Below are 24,926 nucleotides of genomic sequence, written 5' to 3'. Positions count from 1 at the left end.
CCACACTGTTCCTCCTGAATCCGAGGTTCGACTATCCGACGTAGCCTCCTCTCCAGTACACCTGAATAAACCTTACCGGGAAGGCTGAGGAGTGTGATCCCACGATAGTTGGAACACACCCTCCGGTCCCCCTTCTTAAAGAGAGGAACCACCACCCCGGTCTGCCAATCCAGAGGTACCGCCCCCGATGTCCACGCGATGCTGCAAAGTCTTGTCAACCAAGACAGCCCCACAGCATCCAGAGCCTTAAGGAAATCCGGGCGGATCTCGTCCACCCCTGGGGCCTTGCCACCGAGGAGCTTTTTAACTACCTCAGCGACCTCAGCCCCAGAAATAGGAGAGACCACCACAGATTCCCCAGGCACTGCTTCCTCATAGGAAGACGTGTTGGTGGGATTGAGGAGGTCTTCGAAGTATTCCTTCCACCTATCCACAACATCCGCAGTCGAGGTCAGCAGAACACCATCCGCACCATACACGGTGTTGATAGTGCACTGCTTCCCCTTCCTGAGGCGGCGGACGGTGGTCCAGAATCGCTTCGAAGCCGTCCGGAAGTCGTTTTCCATGGCTTCCCCGAACTCTTCCCATGTCCGAGTTTTTGCCTCCGCGACCGCTGAAGCTGCACACCGCTTGGCCTGTCGGTACCTGTCCACTGCCTCCGGAGTCCTATGAGCCAAAAGGACCCGATAGGACTCCTTCTTCAGCTTGACGGCATCCCTCACCGCTGGTGTCCACCAAGGGGTTTTAGGATTGCCGCCCCGACAGGCACCAACTACCTTGCGGCCACAGCTCCGATCTGCCGCCTCGACAATAGAGGTGCGGAACATGGTCCACTCGGACTCAATGTCCAGCACCTCCCTCGTGACATGTTCAAAGTTCTTCCGGAGGTGGGAATTGAAACTTTGTCTGACAGGAGACTCTGCCAGACGTTCCCAGCAGACCCTCACAATGCGTTTGGGCCTCCCAGGTCTGTCCGGCATCCTCCCCCACCATCGCAGCCAACTCACCACCAGGTGGTGATCGGTAGAAAGCTCCGCCCCTCTCTTCACCCGAGTGTCCATAACATGAGGCCGCAAATCCGATGACACAACTACAAAGTCGATCATGGAACTGCGGCCTAGGGTGTCCTGGTGCCAAGTGCACATATGGACACCCTTATGTTTGAACATGGTGTTTGTTATGGACAAACTGTGACGAGGACAAAAGTCCAATAACAAAACACCACTCGGGTTCAGATCCGGGCGGCCATTCTTCCCAATCACGCCTCTCCAGGTTTCACTGTCGTTGCCAACGTGAGCGTTGAAGTCTCCCAGTAGGACAAGGGAATCACCCGGGGGAGCACTTTCCAGTACTCCCTCGAGCGTTCCCAAAAAGGGTGGGTACTCTGAACTGCTGTTTGGTGCATAAGCACAAACAACAGTCAGGACCCGTCCCCCCACCCGAAGGCGGAGGGAGGCTACCCTTTCGTCCACCGGGTTGAACTCCAACGTACAGGCTTTGAGCCGGGGGGAAACAAGAATTGCCACCCCAGCCCGTCGCCTCTCACTGCCGGCAACGCCAGAGTGGAAGAGGGTCCAATCCCTCTCGAGAGAAGTGGTTCCAGAGCCCTTGCTGTGCGTCGAAGTGAGTCCGACTATATCCAGCCGGAATTTCTCGACTCCGCGCACTAGCTCAGGCTCTTTCCCCCCCAGTGACGTGACGTTCCACGTCCCAAGAGCTAGCTTCTGTAGCCGAGGATCGGACCGCCAAGTGCCCTGCCTTCGGCTGTCGCCCAGCTCACAATGCACCCGACCTCTATGGCCCCTGCTATGGGTGGTGAGCCCATTGGAGGGGGGACCCACGTTGCCTCTTCGGGCTGTGCCCGGCCGGGCCCCATGGGAACAGGCCCGGCCACCAGGCGCTCGCCATCGTGCCCCACCTCCGGGCCTGGCTCCAGAGGGGGGCCCCGGTGACCCGCGTCCGGGCGAGGGAAATCTGGGTCCATGATGTTTCTTCTTCATAAAGGTCTTCGAGCTGCTCTTTGTCTGATCCCTCACCTAGAACCTGTTTGCCTTGGGAGACCCTACCAGGGGGCTTTATGCCCCCGGACAACATAGCTTCTTCCTCCAAACACGACGAGTTGAGTTTATACTAGAATGGATACATGGGTGATACAGCAGAGGATTGGGAGAATGTCATGTCGTCAGATGAAACCAGAATAGAACTTTTTGGTATAAACTCAACTCGTCGTGTTTGGAGAAAGACGAATACTGAGTTGCATCCCAAGAACACCACACCTACTGTGAAGCATGGGGGTGGAAACGCCATGCTTTGGGGCTGTTTTTATGCTAAGGGGACAGGACGATTGATCCGTGTTAAGGAAAGAATGAATGGGGCCATGTATCGTGAGATATTGAGCCAAAACCTCTTTTCATCAGTGAGAGCTTTGAATGGTTGACAAAATACTTATTTTCCACCATAATTTACCAATAAATTCTTTAAAATTCCTACAATGTGAATTCCTGGATTTATATTTCACATTCTGTCTCTCACAGTATAAGTGCACCTATGATGCAAATTACAGACCTCTGTCATCATTTTAAGTGGAAGAACTTGCACAATCAGTGGCTGACTAAATACTTTTTTATAATTTCCTCCCTCAAAAGAAAATAACGTTTGACTTGGTGCCCGTGACAATCATTGGTACTTTAACTTTAACTTTAAAATATGAGCCCTCCTTTGAGGCAGCACTTGCCTTGACCTTAAAAAGTAAAACAACTCCTCTGACTCCTCTGTATTAAGTATACAGGGCTGTAGAGAAGACAGTGCCATCTAGTGGTGTGTTTGGCAGTGGTTGCTGTGCTGCATGTGAACGAGCAGTACAAAGTCCCACAACCCTGTCACTATATTTGCAAGCATCAAAGAGGTGACGCTGCGAGGCCTTTCCCTCCTCGCATGGCGCCCAGATGAAAGCGTCACGCAGGCCGCCGACTTAACAGCCACTTAGCCTGGCCGCTCGTGTGATTTTGGCTGTGCCCAGCGAAGAAAGGCAAAGCGGAGTTTTTACAACGCTCCACCGCACAAACTCGTCCCCCTGGCCACATAAAAAACACAGTTTCAAATTTGCCAACATCTGCAAACATTTGAAAAAACCCTCCTCAAAGTGGCTGAAAGCGAAGCTGGAGGTGAAGATAGGAGGCGCCGTTGCTCCTACGGCTGTGGTTTTTGTCCTCAGTCTGCATGTCACTGCTCCCCAGGACTTCAACATGCATCTGTCTGACTTTCTAAACGTCATTAAACATGTCACACGCGCTCTCTTCTACAATTTTCATTAAAAAAACAAACAAAAAAAAAGACTTTATTCACACATATTACTTCCAGGCCTTTGTAGGCCACATAAAATGGTGCTGCGGGCCAGATCTGGCCCCCGGGCCTTGAGTTTATTATCTCTGATCTAGTGTGATGCCCCACACCATGGACACAGCAACAACAAGTGATTCTGCCCTGGTATCTCAGTAACATAGGGAAAAACACACAATTTAAAAAAAATGGACAGAATGCGTAAAGATCTGTCTTCAGAGTCAAAATAATAAAAATTTAAAAATCTGTTAAAATCAGGTCAAACCGTCACCATAAGGGAATCTGTATTAACTATGAGGGGCATTCTTGACTGCCATAAAAGTGCAAAAATTGGTTAATAAGATGCAAAAACTCGACGGGCTTCACGGTAGCAGAGGGGTTAGTGCGTCTGCCTCACAATACGAAGGACCTACAGTCCTGGGTTCAATCCCAGGCTCGGGATCTTTCTGTGTGGAGTTTGCATGTTCTCCCCGTGAATGCTTTGGTTCCCTCCGGGTACTCCGGCTTCCTCCCACCTCCAAAGACATGCACCTGGGGATAGGTTGATTGGCAACACTAAATGGTCCCGAGTGTGTGAATGTGAGTATGAATGTTGTCTTTCTATCTGTGTTGGCCCTGCGATGAGGTGGCGACTTGTCCAGGGTGTACACCGCCTTCCGCCCGATTGTAGCTGAGTTAGGCGCCAGCGCCCCCCGTGACCCCAAAAGGGAATAAGCGGTAGAAAATGGATGGATGGATGGATGGCATTCTTGACTGTCATAAAAGTGCAAAAATTGGTTAATAAGATGCAAAAACCCGAACTTAAAGGGAACTGCACTTTTCGGGAATTTTGTCGTTCACAATCCTTATAAACAATAATACAAACAATAAAACAATGCCATTTATTATTAAAGGGGAACCGCTCTCTTTAGGTGAATGTTTCCTATCATTCACAAACCTTATCTAAGACAAGAACACGTGTTTTTGTTTTGGTTTCTAATTCATAAAATGTATTGTATAATGTGAGTAACAATGGGATTACACTATTCCGACCATAAAGCTGTTTAGCTCGGTTGGTAGAGTGGCCGTGCCAGCAACTTGAGGGTTGCAGGTTCAATTCCCGCTTCTGTCAACCTAGTCACTGCCGTTGTGTCCTTGGGCAAGACACTTTACCCACCTGCTCCCAGTGCCACCCACACTAGTTTGAATGTAACTTAGATATTGGGTTTCACTAGGTAAAGCGCTTTGAGTCACTAGGGAAAAAGCGCTATATAAATATAATTCACAAAAAAAAAATAAAAGCAGACATATAGCAACACTTCATCACTCTTTGTAATTTGATAGACACGCAACGGCACAAAAGGGATAGGGGGAAAAAGCAAGAATGCTTATCCATGTCCCGCTCTTTATTTACAATCAATTTATATGTTGGTTTTATATGCTGGTTATATATGTTGGTTGTATAGTCCAAGTTTCAACAGCAGATTTGATGGATACATACTTTCAGAACAAGAATAAAATATGCTGGAAAACACTTTGTCAATAGCATTGATCGACCGTGAGATTAGCTACATCTTGCCTGGGTATCTTTCGTCTTCTGAAGCCTTGTCTGATGTGTCATTTCCCTTATTCCACAGTGAGTTATTTTGCACCTGTGTCCCACAGTTGAGATAGTCCAAACAACTAGTCATTTTTTTGATAGTTTCCCAACAACACATTTTTTTACCGCAAGGTTGAACACTCTTAGGCTGGAAGACCGTTTAATTTCTCCGCTCACTTTGTCCCACATGTTCACCCCGACTATAGATAACTTTTGAACCTTGAATGTGGAATTCACCATGTTATGTTTCAATTTCAGGACACCCCTGACTTCATGTGTAGCAAGAAACACGTCAATAATGAATAAAGCAAAACATGTTCTAGACCAAAAATCACTTCATGTTCTCTACTGCCTACATATCTGACTTATTGTGTAGAAATATGAAAAATATGTACAAAAGTACACTTCATTGATTAACGGTGTTACAAAAAAGATCAGTTATAATAATACATCATGTTGGATATGGAGAACATGCAAACTCTTTATTTATTGAATCAAAAATACTGAAATTCAATGACATAGTAGATTTCCAAACAGCTAAAATGATACACAAAGCAAACTATAACCTGCTAGCCAAGAATATACAACAATTCTTCTCAACAAAAGAGGAGAAATATAATCTTAGAAAAAATATATAATTTAAAACATTTGTACGCACGTACAACACTTAAGACCTTCAGTATGTCAGTATGTGGAATTAAATGATGGAATGGATTAAGCAAATAAATCTAACAATGTACTAATATGATCCACTTCAAGAAACTCTTCACACTTAAAGTGTTTACAAAGTACAAAGGAGGACCATGATAAAAATTCTGAATTTATTTCATCCATCCATTCATTTTTTAGATAATCTTACTCATCTCACCATATGAAATATAACTTACTTAACCAATTATTATTTATGTATTTATTTATTTATTTTTGTTATTACGGTAACACTTTAGTATGGGGAATATATGAACCATTAATTAGTTACTTATTAACATAGGGTTGAGGTTGAAGTTGGGGTTAGGGTTAGGGTTAGGGGAGACTCTTAGTTAGTGGCTTACTGGTTGTATAATAAGGCCATGCAGAATAAGGCATTAATAGGTACTTAATAATGACTAATTAACAGCCAATATGTTACTAATTTGCATGTTAATGAGCAACTAATTAATGGTGAATATGTTCCCCAAACTAAAGTGTTACCATTATTAATTGTGGAGTATATTGTGAACTAATTGAGAACAGGAAGGGAACAAAGGTTTTAGCAACTGTTATGTAAAGGAAAAGGGGTAGGATTTTATCATGTTTTATGCATGTATGTGTGATGCATCATGTTGCAGGCATGCATGTGTGATGTATAATGTATGCATGTATGTGTGTTGTATCATATTGTATGCATGCATGTGTGATGCATCATGTTGTATGCATGTATGTGTGATGTATCATATTGTATGCATGTATGTGTGATGTATCATGTTGTATGCATGTATGTGTGATGTATCATGTTGTATGCATGCATGTGTGTTGTATCATGTTTTATGCATGCATGTGTGATGCATCATGTTGTATGCATGCATGGGTGATGCACCTTTGTATGCATGCATGTGTGATGCATCATGTTGTATTCACGCAAGTGTGAGGCATCATGTGTGATGCATCATGTTGTATGCATGCATGTGTGATGCATCATGTTGTATGCATGCACGTGTGATGCATCATGATGTATACACGCATGTGTGATGCATCATATTGTATGCATACACGTGTGATGCATCATGTTGTATGCACGCATGTGTGATGGATCATGTTGTATGCACGCATGTGTGTTGTATCATGTTTTATGCATGCGTGTGTTGCATCATCTTGTATGCATGCACAGGTGATGCACCTTTGTATGCATACATGTGTGATGCATCATGTTGTATGCATGTACGTGTGATGCATCATGTTGTATTCATGCAAGTGTGAGGCATCATGTGTGATGCATCATGTTGTATGCACGCATGTGTGATGCATCATGTTGTATGCATGTACGTGTGATGCATCATGTTGTATTCATGCAAGTGTGAGGCATCATGTGTGATGCATCATGTTGAATGCATGCACGTGTGAAGCATCATGTTGTATACACGCATGTGTGATGTATCATATTGTATGCATACACGTGTGATGCATCATGTTGTATGCACACATGTGTGATGTGTCATGTTGTATGCACGCATGTGCGATGCGTCATGTTGTATGCACGCATGTGCGATGCGTCATGTTGTATGCATGCATGTGTGATGCATCATGTTGTATGCACGCATGTGTGATGTGTCATGTTGTATGCACGCATGTGTGATGCCTCATGTTGTATGCACGCATGTGTGATGCATGTGTGATGCGTCATGTTGTATGCACACATGTGTGATGCGTCATGTTGTATGCACGCATGTGTGATGCATCATGTTGTTTGCATGCATGTGTGATGTATCATGTTATATACATGCATGTGTGATGCATCATGTTGTTTGTATGCATGTTCCAAATAAACTCAAACTTAAAGCGTTACAAAAAACGGTGTCTAAAAGTACTGGTAAATTGAGGTACTTTATTATTGCTTCATTATTCCACTAACATTAAAGCGTAAATCCATCCATCCATTTCTACCGCTTGTCCTTTTTGGGGTCGCGGAGCGTGCTGGACTGGTATTGGAATCGTATGACTCAGCACTTTTTTCATTGGAACTTTGCTTCTGTATTTGAACGATTCAGATCCAAGTTCAGACTCCCAAGTGGACTTGGAGGACTTCACCCACTTTGACTTCCTGGCCAAACTGAGCAAGACCTCAGCCGGTCTCCCAGACCACCTCGGCCACAACGGGGCGTCCAGTGTGCACGAGGAGCTGCCGCCCGCCATGTGGTCGCCGGGCGCCCCTCATCGCTCGCCCGAGGGAGCAGGTACGCCGCCATTGTTTATTTTTTTTTTGTTGTCCTTCAAAATGTCCCCTTTTGATGCATTGTCGCTGTCCAGATGGTAGAAGGAGGCAGCAGGCCTGTCCTTTCTGCCACAGGACGTACCAGCACGGCCCCTCTCTGAAGGACCACATCAAACACTGTCAGGAGAGGGACCGGGCCCACGTGGCGTGTGCCTTCTGCGGGTACACTGCCCCCCACAGAGCGCAACTGGAGCAGCACCTGGCACTTCACCACCAGGTGCAGGACAAGGTGAGTGACACACCCAAAAATATCTTCTCAAAATGATGGATTCTATTGATCACCTTGTAGAGCGCCATCACCTTGGACCAGGCCATGGAGAGCAGGAAGTTCAAATGTGTGCAATGTGGGAAAGCCTTCAAGTACAAACATCACCTGAAAGAACACCTGCGCATACACAGCGGTGAGACTTAACACTGTGGTGGGACCACTCATATTCATGGTGACTAGAAGGAATCGAGTCAAAGAAATAAGTCCAAATAATACCAGAATAAGTTGTGAGGAAAAAAAAATATTTACAAGAATAAAGTCATTGTCAAGTATTCTGATGGGAAAAAAAGTTACAAACCCCAAAAGCGCTGAAGTTGGCACGTTGTGCAAATGGTAAATAAAAACAGAATACATGCATCCATCCATTTTTTCTACCGCTTGTCCTTCTTTTGGGATGGCGGAGGGTGCTACAATGATTTGCAAATCCTTTTCAACTTATATGCAATTAAATAGACTGCAAATACAATATATTTAATGTTCTTCTTTTTTGGTTGTTGCAAATAATCATGAACTTAGAATTTAACGGCACCTTTGTCTTATACAGGATCTTTTACTAGTGTTTTTACAGCAGGTCTTTAAAAACAGCAGTGAATCAGAATATATGACAGAACTATTCTGATGTTTATAACAATGCTTTTCAAATATAAATATATATATATACATATATATATATATATATATACATGTATATATATATATATATATATGAATATATAATGTGTTTGTAATTTCTCCTGCAACTTTCCTATAAACTTGTATTTCTTATTTTATGTTTTATATACAAAAGCCAAAAAAGCAGTGAAGAGTTCACATTGTGTAAAAGGTAAATAATAAGAGAATACAATAATTTGCAAATCCTTTTCAACTTCTATTCAATTGAATGTACTGCAAAAAAAATATATTTCATGTTCACACTGAGAAACGTTGTTATTTTTTGCAAATAAACATGAAATTTGAATTGAATGGCAGCAACACATTGCAAAAAGGCATTTTTACCAGTGTGTTACATGGCCTTTCCTTTTAACTACACTCAGTAAAGTTTTGGGAACTGAGGAGACACATTTTTTAAGTGGAATTATTTCCCATTATTGCTTGATGTACAGCTTAAGTTGTTCAACAGTCTCCCTTCTGATATTTTAGCCATCATATTGCACCACACATTTTCCATGTCTGGGCTACAGGCAGGCCAGTCTAGTACCCACACTCTTTTACTATGAAGCCACGCTGTTGTAACACGGGGCTTGGCAGCATCTTGCTTGGATGGCAACATATGTTGCTCCAAAAGCTGTATGTACCTTTCAGCCTTAATGGTGTCTTCACAGATGTGTAAGTTACCCATGCCTTGGCTGCTAATACACCCCCATACCATCACAGATACTGCCTTTTACACTTTGCGCCTATAACCATACGGATGGTTATTTTCCTCTGAAGAATTAACACAGCGTCCAAAAGCATTTCTGGGTGTTGTTGATAAAGGGCTTTGGCTTTGCATAGTAGAGTTTTAACTTGCACTTACAGATGTAACGACAAACTGTAGTTACTGACAGTGGGTTTCTGAAGTGTTCCAGCTAAGCTGGTGGCGTTTACCAGTGGGAACATTAAGTATCTTGTCTTTGCAGTCCATGCAATTGAATATAAGTTGAAAAGGATTTGCAAATAATTGTATTTTCTTTTTATTTGCCATTTACACAACGTGACAACTTCACTGCTTTTAGCTTTCGTACAATTTAACAGGATAACAGTTGTTGTATGATGAGATATGCAATGCTTATATGCAGTTTCAAAAGAATAAAGTTGTAGGAAAGTATTTATATGAAAAATGCTACCATTTTCTAAGAATGGAACTCTAGTATTATGAGGGAAAATGTGTACTATCAGAAAAATTACACAATTTCCGAAAGAATAAAAGCACAGTAAAGTATTATGTTAAAGAAGTAAACATTGTGTAGGATTTGCACTGTTGTATTGTTATAAAGAACTATAGTAATTAACAAAAAACATAATAAAATAATAAAATTACGTTAGATTTTTTTGTTATATTATATCATATCATAATGATAAATGGGTTGTACTTGTATAGCGCTTTTCTACCTTCAAGGTACTCAAAGCGCTTTGACACTACTTCCACATTTACCCATTCACACACACATTCACACACTGATGGAGGGAGCTGCCATGCAAGGCGCCAACCAGCACCCATCAGGAGCAAGGGTGAAGTGTCTTGCTCAGGACACAACGGACGTGACGAGGTTGATTCTAGGTGGGATTTGAACCAGTGACCCTCGGGTTGCGCACGGCCACTCTCCCACTGCAGTTGAAAAAAAATCTTAAAATGACAAATAATAATAATAATAATGTGATTTTACAAGAAGAGAAGTGTGGTATTGTGAGGAAAAATGTGTAAAATCAGAAAAAATACGAAATGTAAAACAAATTTAAGTCGCAGCAAAGTGATTACGTTAAAAAGCTACGCTAATAGCAGAAATTACATAATAAAGTTGTTTTTTTAAACAATAAAGCCATAATAATACCCGTAAAAATCCGCAGTAAAAGTTTTTGTGTTAATTACTTAATAATTACAATAAAAGGTTCTCATTTTAAATTAATACAACTGTAATACCAGTGATAAAAAATTCTGACTTTCAGAAAAATAATGTACTATTATGAAAGAAAAAAAAAGTGTTATTACGACAAAAAAAATTGCGTATTACGACATGTTTAAAATCATGACACCATGAAACATTTTTTATTTACTATTTTACAGGAATAAAATTGTGGTCAAGTATTTTAATAAAAAAATGGTAATTTAACACACATAAAGCTGTAATATAATGATAAAAAACTATAATGATAACATAAATAACATAAATAAGTTTTGTTTTAAAAATAATAAAGCCATGATAATACCCATATACATCAGCAATTGATTTGTTTTATTAAAATGACCCAAAAAACTAATAATAATAACAATTTTCCAAGGTGAGAGTTCTAGTAAAAAAAAATGTGCTTTGTTTACAACAAATTTTACAAAAATAATGTACATTAATGGGAAAAAAGTTGTAATATTTCTAAGGTTTTAAAATAGTTTTTTTTTCATTTACCTGAATATCCATCCATCCATCTTCTTCCGCTTATCCGAGGTCGGGTCGCGGGGGCAGCAGCCTAAGCAGGGATTTAAGTATTACTATATATGTAGTATAACTGTAAGGGTTGTCATGTTGTATTATTAAAGCTGTAAAATTAGTAGGTAAAAAGTCAGACTTTTAAGAAAAATATTGTTCATGTTAGAGGGGAAAACATGTAAGACTACATATTTAAAATCATTAAAATACAAATTTCCTTTTTTAATTTTACAAGAATAAAATTGTTTTAAAATATTGCAAAGCAATTGCACAATGGTAATTGTACACAACTAGAGCTGTCATTTGATTGATGCGAGACAAAGTTTGTACAAGAATAAAGGTAAACTATTAACCTGCTCAGTGGCCTTGTGGTTAGAGTGTCCGCCCTGAGATTGTGAGTTCAAACCCCGGGCTGGGTCATACCAAAGACTATAATAAATGGGAGCCATTACCTCCCTGCTTGGCACTCAATATCAAGGGTTAGAATTGGGGGAAGATGATTCCAGGGCGTGGCCACCGCTGCTGCTCGCTGCTCCCCTCACCTTCCAGGGGATGAACTTGGGAATGGGTCAAATGCAGGGGTTCATTTAACCACAGCAAGTGTGTGTGTGACAATCATCGGTACTTTAACTTTAACTATTATGAGAAAAATTGTCACAACAATACATAAAAAGTCCCAATTTCCACAAAGATTTATAGAAAAGAATTGATCGTTTTAGAAGAGTAGCGATTGCTGGGGAAAAAATTAAGTCGTAATAATGTTAAAAAAATCTGACAGGACAAAGTAATACAAAAGTTATGATTATTTTCAATACATAATGATTTGGTAACACTTTAGTTTGGGGATATTTACTAATTTACTATATTTACTAATTTGCATGTTAATAAGCAACTAATTCATGGTGAACACAATCTAAGTAAGAAAGACTTAATTTAGAGTTATTTGGACACTAGGGAAACATATTAGGGTTAGGGATTACTAATAATCAATAATTCTGAGGTCATTGAGGGAAGACTCTTAGTTAATGGCTTACTGGTTGTATAATAAGGCCATGCAGAATAAGTACTTAATAATGACTAATTAAGAGCCAATATGTTACGAATGTGCATGTCAATAAGCAACTAATTAACGGTGAATATGTTCCCCATACTAAAAGTGTTACCATATTTATGTACGTATATTTAGGAATAAGTCATATAAGGATACAACGTTTCTAATGTCTGTCATCTTTCAGGTGAGAAACCATACGAGTGCTCCAACTGCAAGAAGCGTTTCTCCCACTCGGGCTCCTACAGCTCCCACCTGAGCAGCAAGAAGTGTTTCGGCGGCGGCGCGAGCTCAGGGGTCGTGGGCGGTGCGTTCAATGAACATCCATACTTTCCGCCGTCTCCGTCCGCGGGTAGGGACGGAAGCAGCAGAGGTTCTCCTCTGGCTCAGCAAGCCCAGGAGAGCAGCAGACGACCTGAGGAGCAGAAGCGATTTTCGGACCCTCCGCCTCCTCCTCCTCTCTGCGACCCCTCGGCCGAGCTCTCCCTGAGGGCCAGCATCTTGAAAGGGACCTTGCTGCCGTACCTCCAGTCCAGCTCCAGGTTTGAGCACATGCTGCAGGAGATGCTGCACAGGGAGGTGAGCAAGTACCAGGACTCTGACACAGCGGAAGGCGCGACGTGTGGCTCCTGCTCGCAGGTGTTCCCCAACGTGGTGGTTCTCCTGCAGCACGAGCGCTACCTGTGCAAGGTGAACCGGGAAAGTAAAGGCGAAGAAAGGCAATCACCCGCCGCGCAGAAGTGGCCTTCCAGACCTCAGCGTTCTCCTCAAGGAAGCCCCAGACATGCGTCGGAGGTCTCCTCGCCTCACAGGAGAAGACTTCAGTCTCTGGTTCCCCCTGCAGGCCTGGATCTCGGCCTCCGTCCGTCTCTTGAACTTTCCTCGCCTCAGTACGAGCCTTTGGACCTCTCCGTGCGCAAGCAGGCGCGGCAAGACACCAGACGCGTCAACGGCACGTCCTCCAAGCGAGACCGGACGGAGGAGCGCGGGCGGGTGAGCCCCGCGCAACTTCCCGAACATTCCCCCCACCCCGTCTACCGGTCGCCGGTCTTCCCGCCGTCTTTGTACAGCGGTTTCCCCTTCTTCAACCAATCGGCTTTGAGCTTCTCAGGACACGACGCCATCGCCCCGCTCCCCTTTAGCCCCGGATTCTTGTCGCCCTTGACCTACGTGGTGGACGGCGAATCAGACGCCACGCTGAAAAAGTTCCATCAGGAGAGACAAGTACTCATGGTGAGCACTCCTTCTGCCGACTCAGCAAAAACATCACACTCAGCCGGATTAGGATAGGACAGACTTAGAGTGAGATGGGTAGGTTGTGAGGTTCATACCAAAGACTATAAAAATGGGAGCCATTACCTCCCTGCTCGGCACTCAGCATCAAGGGTTGGAATTGGGGGTTAAATCATCACAATGATTCCCGGGCGTGACCACCGCTGCAGCTCACTGCTCCCCTCACCTCCCAGTGGGTGAACAAGGGGATGGGTCAAATGCAGAGGACAAATTTCGCCACACCTACTGTGTGTGTGACTACCATTGGTAGTTTAACTTTCTTTATCCCATGTGGGTGCGGTGCAAACACAACAATTCCACACAAATAGGGAACAAACACATGAAAACAAACATCAAAGTGAATTATATTCATATAGCGCCTTTCTCTAGTGGCTCAAAGCGCGTTTACATAGTGAAACCCAATATCTAAGTTTCATTTAAACCAGTGTGTGGGTGTGCAGTTGGGTAAAGTGTCTTGCCCAAGCACACAATGGAATGGCGGAAGTGGGGGATCGAACCCAGAACCCTCAAGTTGCTGGCACGGCCACTCTACCAACCGAGCTACACCGCCCCACAAAAGACATAAAAGACATTAAAGTAGCATGGGCGCAATTGGGACATGAGGGTTCCTGGTTCGATCCCTACCTTCTACCAACCTCGTTACGTCCGTCGTGTCCTTGAGCAAGACACTTCACTCTTGCTCCTAATGGGTGGTGGTTAGTGCATCTTCCGCCATCAGTTTGTGAATGTGTGTGTGAATGGGTGAATGTGGAAAGTGTCAAAGCGCTTTGAGTACCTTGAAGGTAGAAAAGGGCCATACAAGTATCACCAATTTTACCACTAAAAGAGAACATAGCTGATGCAACCAGCGGCGCTGTTTCTTCATACAGCTGCAATAGTAAAACACAACCAAAAAAAATTTGCAATAAATAAATGCATGGACTAACAACAAAACAAAACATCATGGTAAGACTTTAGTATGGGGAACATATGAACCATTAATTAGTTGCTTATTATTATAGGGTTAGGGTTGGTGTTGGGGTTAGGGTTCGTGTTTGGGTTAAGGTTGGTGTTGGGGTTAGGGTTAGGGTTAGGTTAAGGGGTAGGGGTAAGGTTGAGATTAGAGTTAGGGTCAGGGTTAGTGTTAGGGTTGTGGTTGGGGTTGGGGTTGGGTAAGGGGTAGGGTGAGGGTTAGGATTAGAGTTAGGGTCAGGGTTAGGTTAAGGATCTGGGGTTAGGGTCAGGGTTACGTTAAGGTATCTGGGTTAGGGTAAGGGTTTTGTGTAGGGGTTAAGCTTTTGGGGTAGGGTAAGGGGTAGGGTGAGGGTTGAGATTAGAGTTAGGGTAAGGGTTAGGGGTAGTGGTAAGGGTTAGGGGTCGGGTTAGGTTTGAGGTTAGATTTAGGGTTAGGTTAAGGGTTTGAGGTAGGGTAAGGGCTCAGGGTGGGGTTAAGGGGTCGGGTTAGGTTTGAGGTTAGGGTTAGGTTAAGGGTTTGGGGTAGGGTGAGGGTTGAGATTAGAGTTAGGGTCAGGGTGAGGTGAAGGATTTGGGTGTGGGGTAGGGTTAAGGTTGAGGTTAGGGTTAGGGGAAGTGGAGGGTAGGCACTGTCCGTCTACAACCTGTCCAGGCAACGTCCACGCCAAACGCAGGACCCCCCGAGGAACCTGAAAGAGAGCAGTCCGAGTCGGCGTTAAATGCAGCGTCAAATACATTGGATTAGCATCCAGCTACGCGTTTCGGCCTTTCAGGCCTCATCAGGCTGGCTGAGCCATACCTACTGGGACTCACCTGGTTCTCCAGTAGGTGGGGCGCTTCTAATCCCCTGGCTGGTCCCGGCGGCTCCCCAGTGTCTCGACAGCAGGATGTGCCCTCATCTACTGCTGGAGAGGGAATGAGCCGCTCTGGCAGGAGGAGGATTTATATGAGTGCTGCAGTGGGCGGGGCTTATATGCTCACAACTGCAGTGGAGTTATTAAACTGTCAAAATTCACTCCTTCCTACGTGATGCACCAAAACGACATATTATGTGCATCATATAGGGCACAAACAGCCCGTCGAATATCGGGGTGTTTAAACAAAGCAACAAAATGTTTGCTTTGAAGTACCTCGACTCCTGAACATAATGTGTCTGACACAAGCATTTTTATAGAATTTACACACTTGTTGCCCCTCACCACATCCAAACACTGAAACAAACTACTCACCAACAAGTCCCCCAGTGGGCCCACGAAGGCAGAACGTCGCCCGACAGCAGGCTGGAGGCACTGGCGGATTAGGGTTGAGGTTAAGGTTAGGGGAAGGGTTTGGGGTTGGGTGAGGGTTGAGATTACAGTTAGGGTCAGGGTTAGGTTGAGGATTTGGGTTAGGGTAAGGGTTAGGGGTAGGGTTAAGGTTAGGTGTCGGGTTAGGTTTGAGGTTAGGGTTAGGTTAAGGGTTTGGGGTAGGGTAAGCGTTAAGGTCAGGGGTAAGGTAAGAGTTAGGGCTAGGGTTGAGGTGAGGGTTAGGGTTGGTTGTATAATAAATCCATAACGAATAAGGCATTAATAAGCACTTAATAGGTACTTAATAAGTACTTAATAAGTACATAATAATGACTAATTTACAGGACTAAAATGCATGTTAATAAGAAACTAATTCCCCATACTAAAGTGTTACCACATGTATTTTTTACACACAAACTACAAATGCACCGGACAAAAAGTCTACAGATTTTATCGCCAAATTAAAAGTGAAAGCTTTTCCATTCATTGTGCTAGTTAAAAAAATTAAGAATAAAAAAAAACAAAAAAAAACTTGGCAGCTCAGTCGCCAGAATTTGATGGTTATGGTTTATTTGGGTTAGGGTTGGGGTTGGGGTTAGGGTTAAGGTTTGGGGTCGGGTTAGGGTTGAGGTTAGGGTTAGGTTAAGGGTTTAGGGTAGGGTAAGAGTTAAGGTCAGGGGTAGGGTAAGGGTTAAGGATGGGGTTGAGATTAGGGTTAGGGTTGGTTGTATCATAAAACCATGCAGAATAAGGTATTAATAAGCACATAATAAGTACATAATAATGACTAATTTACAGGACTAAAATGCATGTTAATAAGAACCTAATTAATGGTTCATGTGTTCCCCATACTAAAGTGTTACCACATTTATTTTTTCCACACAAACTTCAAATGCACCGGACAAAAAGTCAACAGATTTTATTGCCAAATTAAAAGTGACAGCTTTTCCATTCAAAAAAATAAAAAAATTACCTGGCAGCTCAGTCGCCAGAATTTGATGGTTATGGTTTATTTGGGACAATATTGTGCAGCACGTATTTCCTATTTCTCATTACAATATCATTTGCAATCATGGTGAGAGACAAAAATACAAACTTTTTTTTCCCGCTTTCTAACATGTAAACATCAGCTGGTTCTAGGTAGTTAGCAATGCAGCTAATGTTAGCAATCAATTCTACCTCTAAATCACTTTAAAAAATGCATTCAAAAAACATCACCGATACTTCATTTACGTTCCGCAACCTGTATAATAACCAAATTGTAGCTACGTTGTTATTGTAAGAGCAAATGTGGCCCAGTAACACATCTGCGTGCTTTAGCATTTGCTGTAAAAGCTAACTACGGCAAGCGATAAGCTAGCTTCTACGTCAGTACAAAACGCGCTTCTTTGAATTCACAACAATTTGATATGACACCAATCTGTACTCTGTGAACAACAGTATCTGTAAAGTATAGCCCACAATGGATGGTTTGTTTGTACACAGCTAGCCGGACAGCTTATGATGTATGTCATGATACGTGCACGTAGGGATGGGCGACATGGCCTTTTTTTAATATCTCAATATTTTTAGGCCATATTGCGATACACAATATATATATCTATATTTTGCCTTAGCCTTGAATGAACACTTGATGCATATAATCACAGCAGTGTGATGATTCTATGTTTCTACATTGAAACATTCTTCTTCATACTACATTAATATATGCTCGTTTTCAGTTTTCATGCAGAGAGGGAAATCACAACTAAGTCAATTTACTAAAAGTGTATTTATTAAATAGTTGTTAAGCAGTGGCACAAACATTCATGTCATTTCAAAACAAAAAGTGCAAGATTGTCAGTCATTTAAAAACAATCTATTAGTGCACTTTTGTGCATGATGTCACCAAGTAACATATCAAAACAACACTAAATTAAAGTGCACTTTTTGTACAGAACGCCACTACAATAGTTTCAAACAAATAAAGTGCACTTTTGTGCATGATGTCACACAAGATAATTCAATAAATGTTAAATAAAAATGAGCTGCATAATAGGAAATCAAATAGTGTATGTCCTTCGCTATTTGGTAGGTTACTAACTCCTATTGTTGTTGACAATTTTTTTCATATGGTGTTGATCTGGAAATGTTTGCCTCGGCATTTTGATAGTGTGGGCGTGTGGCACCTAATGGAGATGTTGACATGTGGAGTAAGCACTAGCAGGTGACTTTTCAAATGATGCTACATATTAGCAGTAATCCCACTTTTTGTAGCCCACACTTGACAAATTACGGTTGTCTGTTCGACATATTCCCACTTGAAGCCAAACCACCGCCAGACGATGGACCCCCTGCTATTTTTCTTGGGAAGTAATTCTTCCTTCATTTTTTAACAGATTGGCACCTTCTTTCTCTCGTATTACCACTCGCACGGCTCTGCTAGCCTCACAGCTAACGTTACCCATGCTGCTACCTCTCTGCTCCGTGAGGGCGTATACGTATGTGACGTATGTAAGAAGGTGCGCTTGCTGTCTGTGAGAAGGAGAGACAAGAAAGAGTAAGAAAAGCCTGTATGTAGTGTACTGCCTGCAGCTAAAAGGAATTGCGTAAGAACGTACACTCAAATAAACACAACATTTTCTATATCGCACAGAGACAAACCCGTGATATATCGAGTATATCGATATATTAGGGACGGCGTGGCGCAGTGGGAGACTGGCCGTGCGCAACCCGAGGGTCACTGGTTCAAATCCCACCTAGAACCAACCTCGTCACGTCCGTTGTGTCCTGAGCAAGACACTTCACCCTTGCTCCTGATGGGTGCTGGTTGGTGCCTTGCATGGCAGCTCCCTCCATCAGTGTGTGAATGTGTGTGTGAATGGGTAAATGTGGAAGTAGTGTCAAAGCGCTTTAAGTACCTTGAAGGTAGAAAAGCGCTATACAAGTACAACCCATTTATTTATCATTTATATTGCCCAGCCCTACGCGCACAACATTTTTTGTGTATCATGATCAATATAAAGTGTGACTCACTCCATGGACAGTTGTCTCTTTGGTCCAGCTGGCCAGGGACGTTTTTTTTCTGGGTAAATATGGGTAAGCACACGATTTATGTCAAAACAGCTGGTCTCCAAACTCCACATTTGCAGCTTCGAGTTGATTTCACCTTACTGCTGTCAGCTCCAGCGTTTCACCATCTTGTTCGTGCTCGCTTCTAGAAGCAGTAGTTCATCCTCCCTATTTTAAGCTTCAAAAATTTCCGATTGAAGCTGTAATAGCTGCAAAAGGTGGACCCACATCATATTGAACCCTGTGGTTTAGGAATGGGATGGTTCATATGTGAGTCAAGGCAGGTGGCCAAATACTTTTGGCAATATTGTGTATCTCCAAACGTTCCTAAGTAGAGGAATTACCTTACAAAACTTTATTTTTTCCCTCTAAAAAGTGATGGTGTGAAATGCTGTGTTTCAGGGGGAAGTATTAAACCGTGGCACGCTGGACTACCTCACCCTCATGGATGAAGCCCTGGAGGGCGAGGGAGGCGCGGGGCGTAAGAAGCTGAAGAAAACGGACGAAGGTCTCTACGCCTGCGACATTTGTGAAAAAACCTTCCAGAAGAGCAGCTCCTTGCTGCGACACAAATACGAGCACACGGGTGTGTGAGCGGCCTCCTGCAACATCCCTCTGTGTGTGCGTGCGTGTGTGCGTGCGTTTGTGTGTGTCAGGTGTGTTAACGCGTGTGGCGTTCTTCTTGCAGGCAAGCGTCCGTACGAGTGCCAGGTGTGCCGGAAGGCCTTCAAGCACAAACATCACCTGATCGAGCACAGCCGGCTGCACTCGGGAGAGAAACCCTACCAGTGCGACAAGTGCGGCAAACGCTTCTCGCACTCGGGCTCGTACTCGCAGCACATGAACCATCGCTATGCCTACTGCAGCCGGGACCAGCAGGACCCCGACCAGGACCACAGGGACCCCGACCAGGACCACAGGGACCAGCGGGAGAAGGACCCCGACGGCGAGGACACCAGGACATCGCGCTCCTTCCTCAGCGACGCCAGCCTGGAGGCGGCTTCAGAAGCGCACAGAGAGGCGGAGGAAGATGGAGGGAATGGAGAACCTATCCCAGCTGAGGACAGCGGGAGGAGAGAGTGGGGTAGACTCCAGCAGCAGGAGCCTAATGGAGACTTAGATCAATGTCAATTGGGTGTGGACGTGACACATCTAGCCACCATAAAAACTTGATAGACGCCAATTTATACACTTTATGTACATTATATATATATATATATATATATATATATATATATATATATATATATATATAGTACATCATACATCAATATACTGTACATTATAAATATACATAGATATACTGTATATCCTATACTGTACATTATACATATACTGTACCTACTACATTGATATACTGTATATTATATACTGTACATTATAAATATACTGTACATCATAATTATATATAATGTATATCATATACTGTACATTATAAATATGAGGTACATCATATATAGATATACTGCATATCATATACTGTACATTGTAAATATGCTGTACATCATATATAGATATACTGTATATCATATACTGTACATTGTAAATATGCTGTACATCATATACAGATATACTGTATATCATAATTTGTACAATATAAATATACATAGATACACGGTATATCATATACTGTTCATTATAAATATGCTGTAAATCATATATAGATATACTGTATACTGTATACTGTACATTATAGATATGCATAGATATACTGTATATCATACACTGTACATCATACATATATACTGTATATCATGTACTGTACATTATATATATATATATATATATATATATATATATATATATATATATATATATATATATATATATATACATATATATATATCGTGTATAGATTTACACAGATGTCTGCTCTATATCTGTCATGCCAAAGAAACACAACATGAAGCCAAAGAATATTTGATGAATTCACAACCTTTCCTAAGTTTTTCTCTGCTGCAAATAATATGAATAACAACAATAATACGAATAACAACGAGCAAAAACTTGTGTTGTCAGTGAAACCTCCGAAGCTCAACAAAATCCTTTTTTTTATCTGATATTGTACTGTAACGCCCAGTGAGTGTTTGCACGTACTGTAGGAAAATAGTCTGTTCCATGGTCAAACTGTCCCTCTCATAACTTAAAGGCCTACTGAAATGAGATTTTCTTATTCAAACGGGGATAGCAGGTCCATTCTATGTGTCATACTTGATCATTTCGCGATATTGCCATATTTTTGCTGAAAGGATTTAGTGGAGAACATCCACGATAAAGTTTGCAACTTTTGGTCGCTAATAAAAAAAACTTGCCTGTACCGGAAGTAGCAGACGATGTGCGCGTAACGTCACCGGTGTGAGGGCTCCTCACATCTTCACATTGATTACAATCATAGACACCAGCAGCTAGAGCGATTCGAACCGAGAAAGCGACAATTCCCCAATTAATTTGAGCGAGGATGAAAGATTTGTGGATGAGGATAGTGAGAGTGAAGGACTAGAACAGGGGTCGGCAACCCGCGGCTCCAGAGCCGCATGCGGATCTTTGGCAACTCTGATGCGGGTCAGCTGCACAATCGCCAACCCCCCAGATTGTTGCGGGGAGATTCCAGAATTCAATGCCTCTCCCGGACATCACCCGGAGACAACGTTCTCCAATTTTCACTCGGACTACAATATTAAGGGCGTGCCATGATGATATTACTCTTAATGTCCTCTTGAACGTCATCGCGCCCGCCATTCACAGAATGCTATTTGCGTGTCGACTGGACACATGCATTTTGCCGCTTCAATCGGCACATGTATGAGATTGCAAGGCATACTGGGTGACACAGAGTACACTGACGGTTGTGATATAAACAACTTTAACACTCCTACTAATATGCGCCACATTGTGAACCCACACAAAAGAAGAATGACAAACACATTTCAGGAGTAAATACTCACAGTAACACAATATAAACGCAGCACAACAAATACCCAGAATCCTTTGCATCCATGACACAACCTGACTGTTATACACCCCGCGAGCACCAAACGACCCCCCCCCCCCCCTCCCCGCGTGGTTGAGGTGGGCGGGGTTTGGTGCTCGCGGGGTGTATAACATAGTCAGTTGTGTCATGGATGCAAAGGATTCTGGGTATTTGTTGTGTTGCGTTTATGTTGTGTTACTGTGAGGATTTTCTCCTGAAATGTGTTTGTCCTTCTTCTTTTGTGTGGGTTCACAATGTGGCGCATATTAGTAGGAGTTTTAAAGTTGTTTATATCACAACCATCAATGTACTCTGTGTCATCCAGTATGCCTTCCAGTCGTGTGCGTGCATCACAACATGATGCCGGACTGGCAAGCAGTTTGTACATGTTGTAGAAGGTGTTTAAGACAATGGTTTCATAGCATGCCCTTATTCTTGTCATCTGGGTGACGAACAGCAGATATTGGCGAGAATAGTTGCGGCTCCCATTGTCTTCCTCATTTTGTGAAACGGGTCAAAATGGCTCTGAGTGGTAAAGGTTGCCGACCCCTGGACTAGAAAAAAAAAATAAAAACTAAGATTCAGATGTTATTAGACACATTTACTAGGATAATTCTGGAAAACCCTTATCTACTTACTGTGTTACTAGTGTTTTAGTGAGCTTATATAGTCATACCTGAAAGTCGGAGGGGTGTGGTGACCGCCAGTGTCTCTGAGGGAAGCCATGGAGGAGCCAAGAAAGTCGCAGCTACAGGAAGAACGACACTAGCTCCGCTCATGTTTAGGGTAAGAGCCGACTTATTACCACAATTTTTGTCACCGATACCTGCCGGTTGACATGTGGTAGAACCATGTTCACTTGACCGCTCTGTTCCATATTAAAGCTTCACAACAAACAAAGAAACACCGGCTGTGTTTGTGTTGCTGCAGCCGGCTGCAATACACCGCTTTCCACCAACATCTTTCTTTTTTGTCGTCTCCATTATTAATTGAACAAATTGCAAAAGATTCAACAACACAGAAGTCCATGATACTGTGTAATTATGTGATTAAAAACAGACTACTTTTAACCGTGAGTGTTGCTGGGAGAACATGTGCGCTACCACTGGTGACGTCACGCGCACGCGTCATCATTCACGACGTTTTTAACAGGATACCTCGCGGGAAATTTAAATTGCAATTGAGTAAACTAAAAAGGCCGTATTGGCATGTGTTGCAATGTTAATATTTCATCATTGATATATAAACTATCAGACTGCGTGGTCGGTAGTAGTGGGTTCCAGTAGGCCTTTAATTGCACTAAAAAAACAGCATTCAAAAAAATAAGCATGAAATACACTTTGGTTTAAATTCATTTTTACCCTGGCGTTGTAATTGGGACACATGCATAATGTCGATGATGTTTTCATTCGTTCATTAGGAAATAAGTAGGTGGTTTTATTTGAAAAGCCATTTATCAGCAACACCCAGAAATGGACTGTTTGAAAAATAAGTCAACCTTTTGCGTTTTTTGGGGAGGGTTTTGGATATTGATAAAAAGTAAGCAATAACATGAAAATACACAATATTGTCACCAAAAAAGGACAAAAAAGTAAAAATAAGTTGACCCTTAGTATAATAAAATGTAAAGCTATATACAAATGCAGTAACGTGTACTAATGTAAGAATATGTCTATTGGTGGCAATAATAAAACATAAAAAACGTTTTTTTAAAATCTCAGGTTTGAACTTTAATGTGCCTTTTTTCAAAATGCTGTATTGTCATGCATAGATAATAATATCAATATTAATATTAGGGGTGTGAATCTTCCTAGAGTGACGACTCGATTCAGAATTGCTTCTCAATTCAAACCGATTCTTCCAATATATTCTTTGGTATAATAATTATAATGACACTTTTTCAAAACTGGTTACAGGTTAGAAAATACTATTTCAGTTTGCATGGAAATGGCCTAAAAAAATGTCTTTTAAAAGTGTAATCGTATTTAAAAAATAAAAAAAGGCAATTTTTTTTTTTTTATTAATTAAAGAAATATCAATTAATTTAGAATCAGGATGAATAAAAATCGCATTACGGTCATAAATCAATTTTTTCAGCACTCCAATAAATATATAATATTAAAAAACATAAAAACTATTTAAAAAAATGTCAGATCGTCAAACATGCTCAAACGTCGCAAAAAAAAAGTGTAAAAGGAAGTTAACCACTCCTTTTAAAAATAACTCAAACTTTAAATCCGATGTTTTTTTTTAAATGTTCTTCGAACCTGATTCATTAGGATCCAAACACCACGCTGGAAACCACAATGGAATTTGTTTTAACTGGCCCCTTGGTTCTCTAGCAGCTATAGAATTATAAAATGATGTTGCTGAATAGACTTAGACGAACTTTAATGATCCACAAGGAAAATTGTTCCGCACAGTAGCTCAGTTACAAAGGATGGAAAGGGTAAGGATGGATAGGACAATGCAGGCATAAAGTAGACGAAAAACGTACCATAGTAGTAATATAAAATATAACATACACATAATACTTACATATTGTATATGCAGTATATCATATATACTGATATATTATATTAAATTACAAACCCAATTTCCATATGAGTTGGGAAATTGTGTTGGATGTAAATATAAACGGAACACAATGATTTGCGAATCATTTTCAACCCATATTCAGTTGAATATGCTACAAAGACAACATATTTGATGTTCAAACTGATAAACGTTTTTTTTTTGCAAATAATTTTTAACTTTAGAATTTGATGCCAGCAACACGTGACAAAGAAGTTGGGAAAGGGGGCAATAAATACTGATAAAGTTGAGGAATGCTCATCAAACACTTATTTGGAACATCCCACAGGTGTGCAGGCTAATTGTGAACAGGTGGGGGCCATGATTGAGTATAAAAGCAGCTTCCGTGAAATGCTAAGTAATTCACAAACAAGGATGGGGTGAGGGTCACCACTTTGTAAGCACATTGTCGAACAGTTATAGAACAACATTTCTCAAAGAGCTATTGCAAGGAATTTAGGGATTTGACCATC

The 24,926-nt window shown here is 42.0% G+C and overlaps 1 protein-coding gene across 1 annotated transcript in view; it reads left to right on the top strand.

Annotated features, from left to right (window-relative positions):
- LOC133542481 (zinc finger E-box-binding homeobox 2-like) overlaps positions 1-20,097 on the top strand; it is a 148,105-nt gene extending 128,008 nt beyond the window's left edge. Inside the window, exons 3-8 of the mRNA XM_061886671.1 lie at positions 7,663-7,848; positions 7,922-8,115; positions 8,176-8,287; positions 12,512-13,557; positions 19,311-19,494; positions 19,597-20,097. Of these exons, the coding sequence (XP_061742655.1) occupies positions 7,663-7,848; positions 7,922-8,115; positions 8,176-8,287; positions 12,512-13,557; positions 19,311-19,494; positions 19,597-20,081 (2,207 nt within the window). The 3' untranslated portion in view covers positions 20,082-20,097. The remainder of the gene's footprint in view (positions 1-7,662; positions 7,849-7,921; positions 8,116-8,175; positions 8,288-12,511; positions 13,558-19,310; positions 19,495-19,596) is intronic.
- Positions 20,098-24,926: the final 4,829 nt, after the last annotated feature.

Source organism: Nerophis ophidion, linkage group LG02 (assembly GCF_033978795.1).
Source record: "Nerophis ophidion isolate RoL-2023_Sa linkage group LG02, RoL_Noph_v1.0, whole genome shotgun sequence".
In the NCBI taxonomy this organism is placed as follows: Eukaryota; Metazoa; Chordata; class Actinopteri; order Syngnathiformes; family Syngnathidae; genus Nerophis; species Nerophis ophidion.
This window is presented reverse-complemented; position numbering and strand designations above follow the sequence as displayed.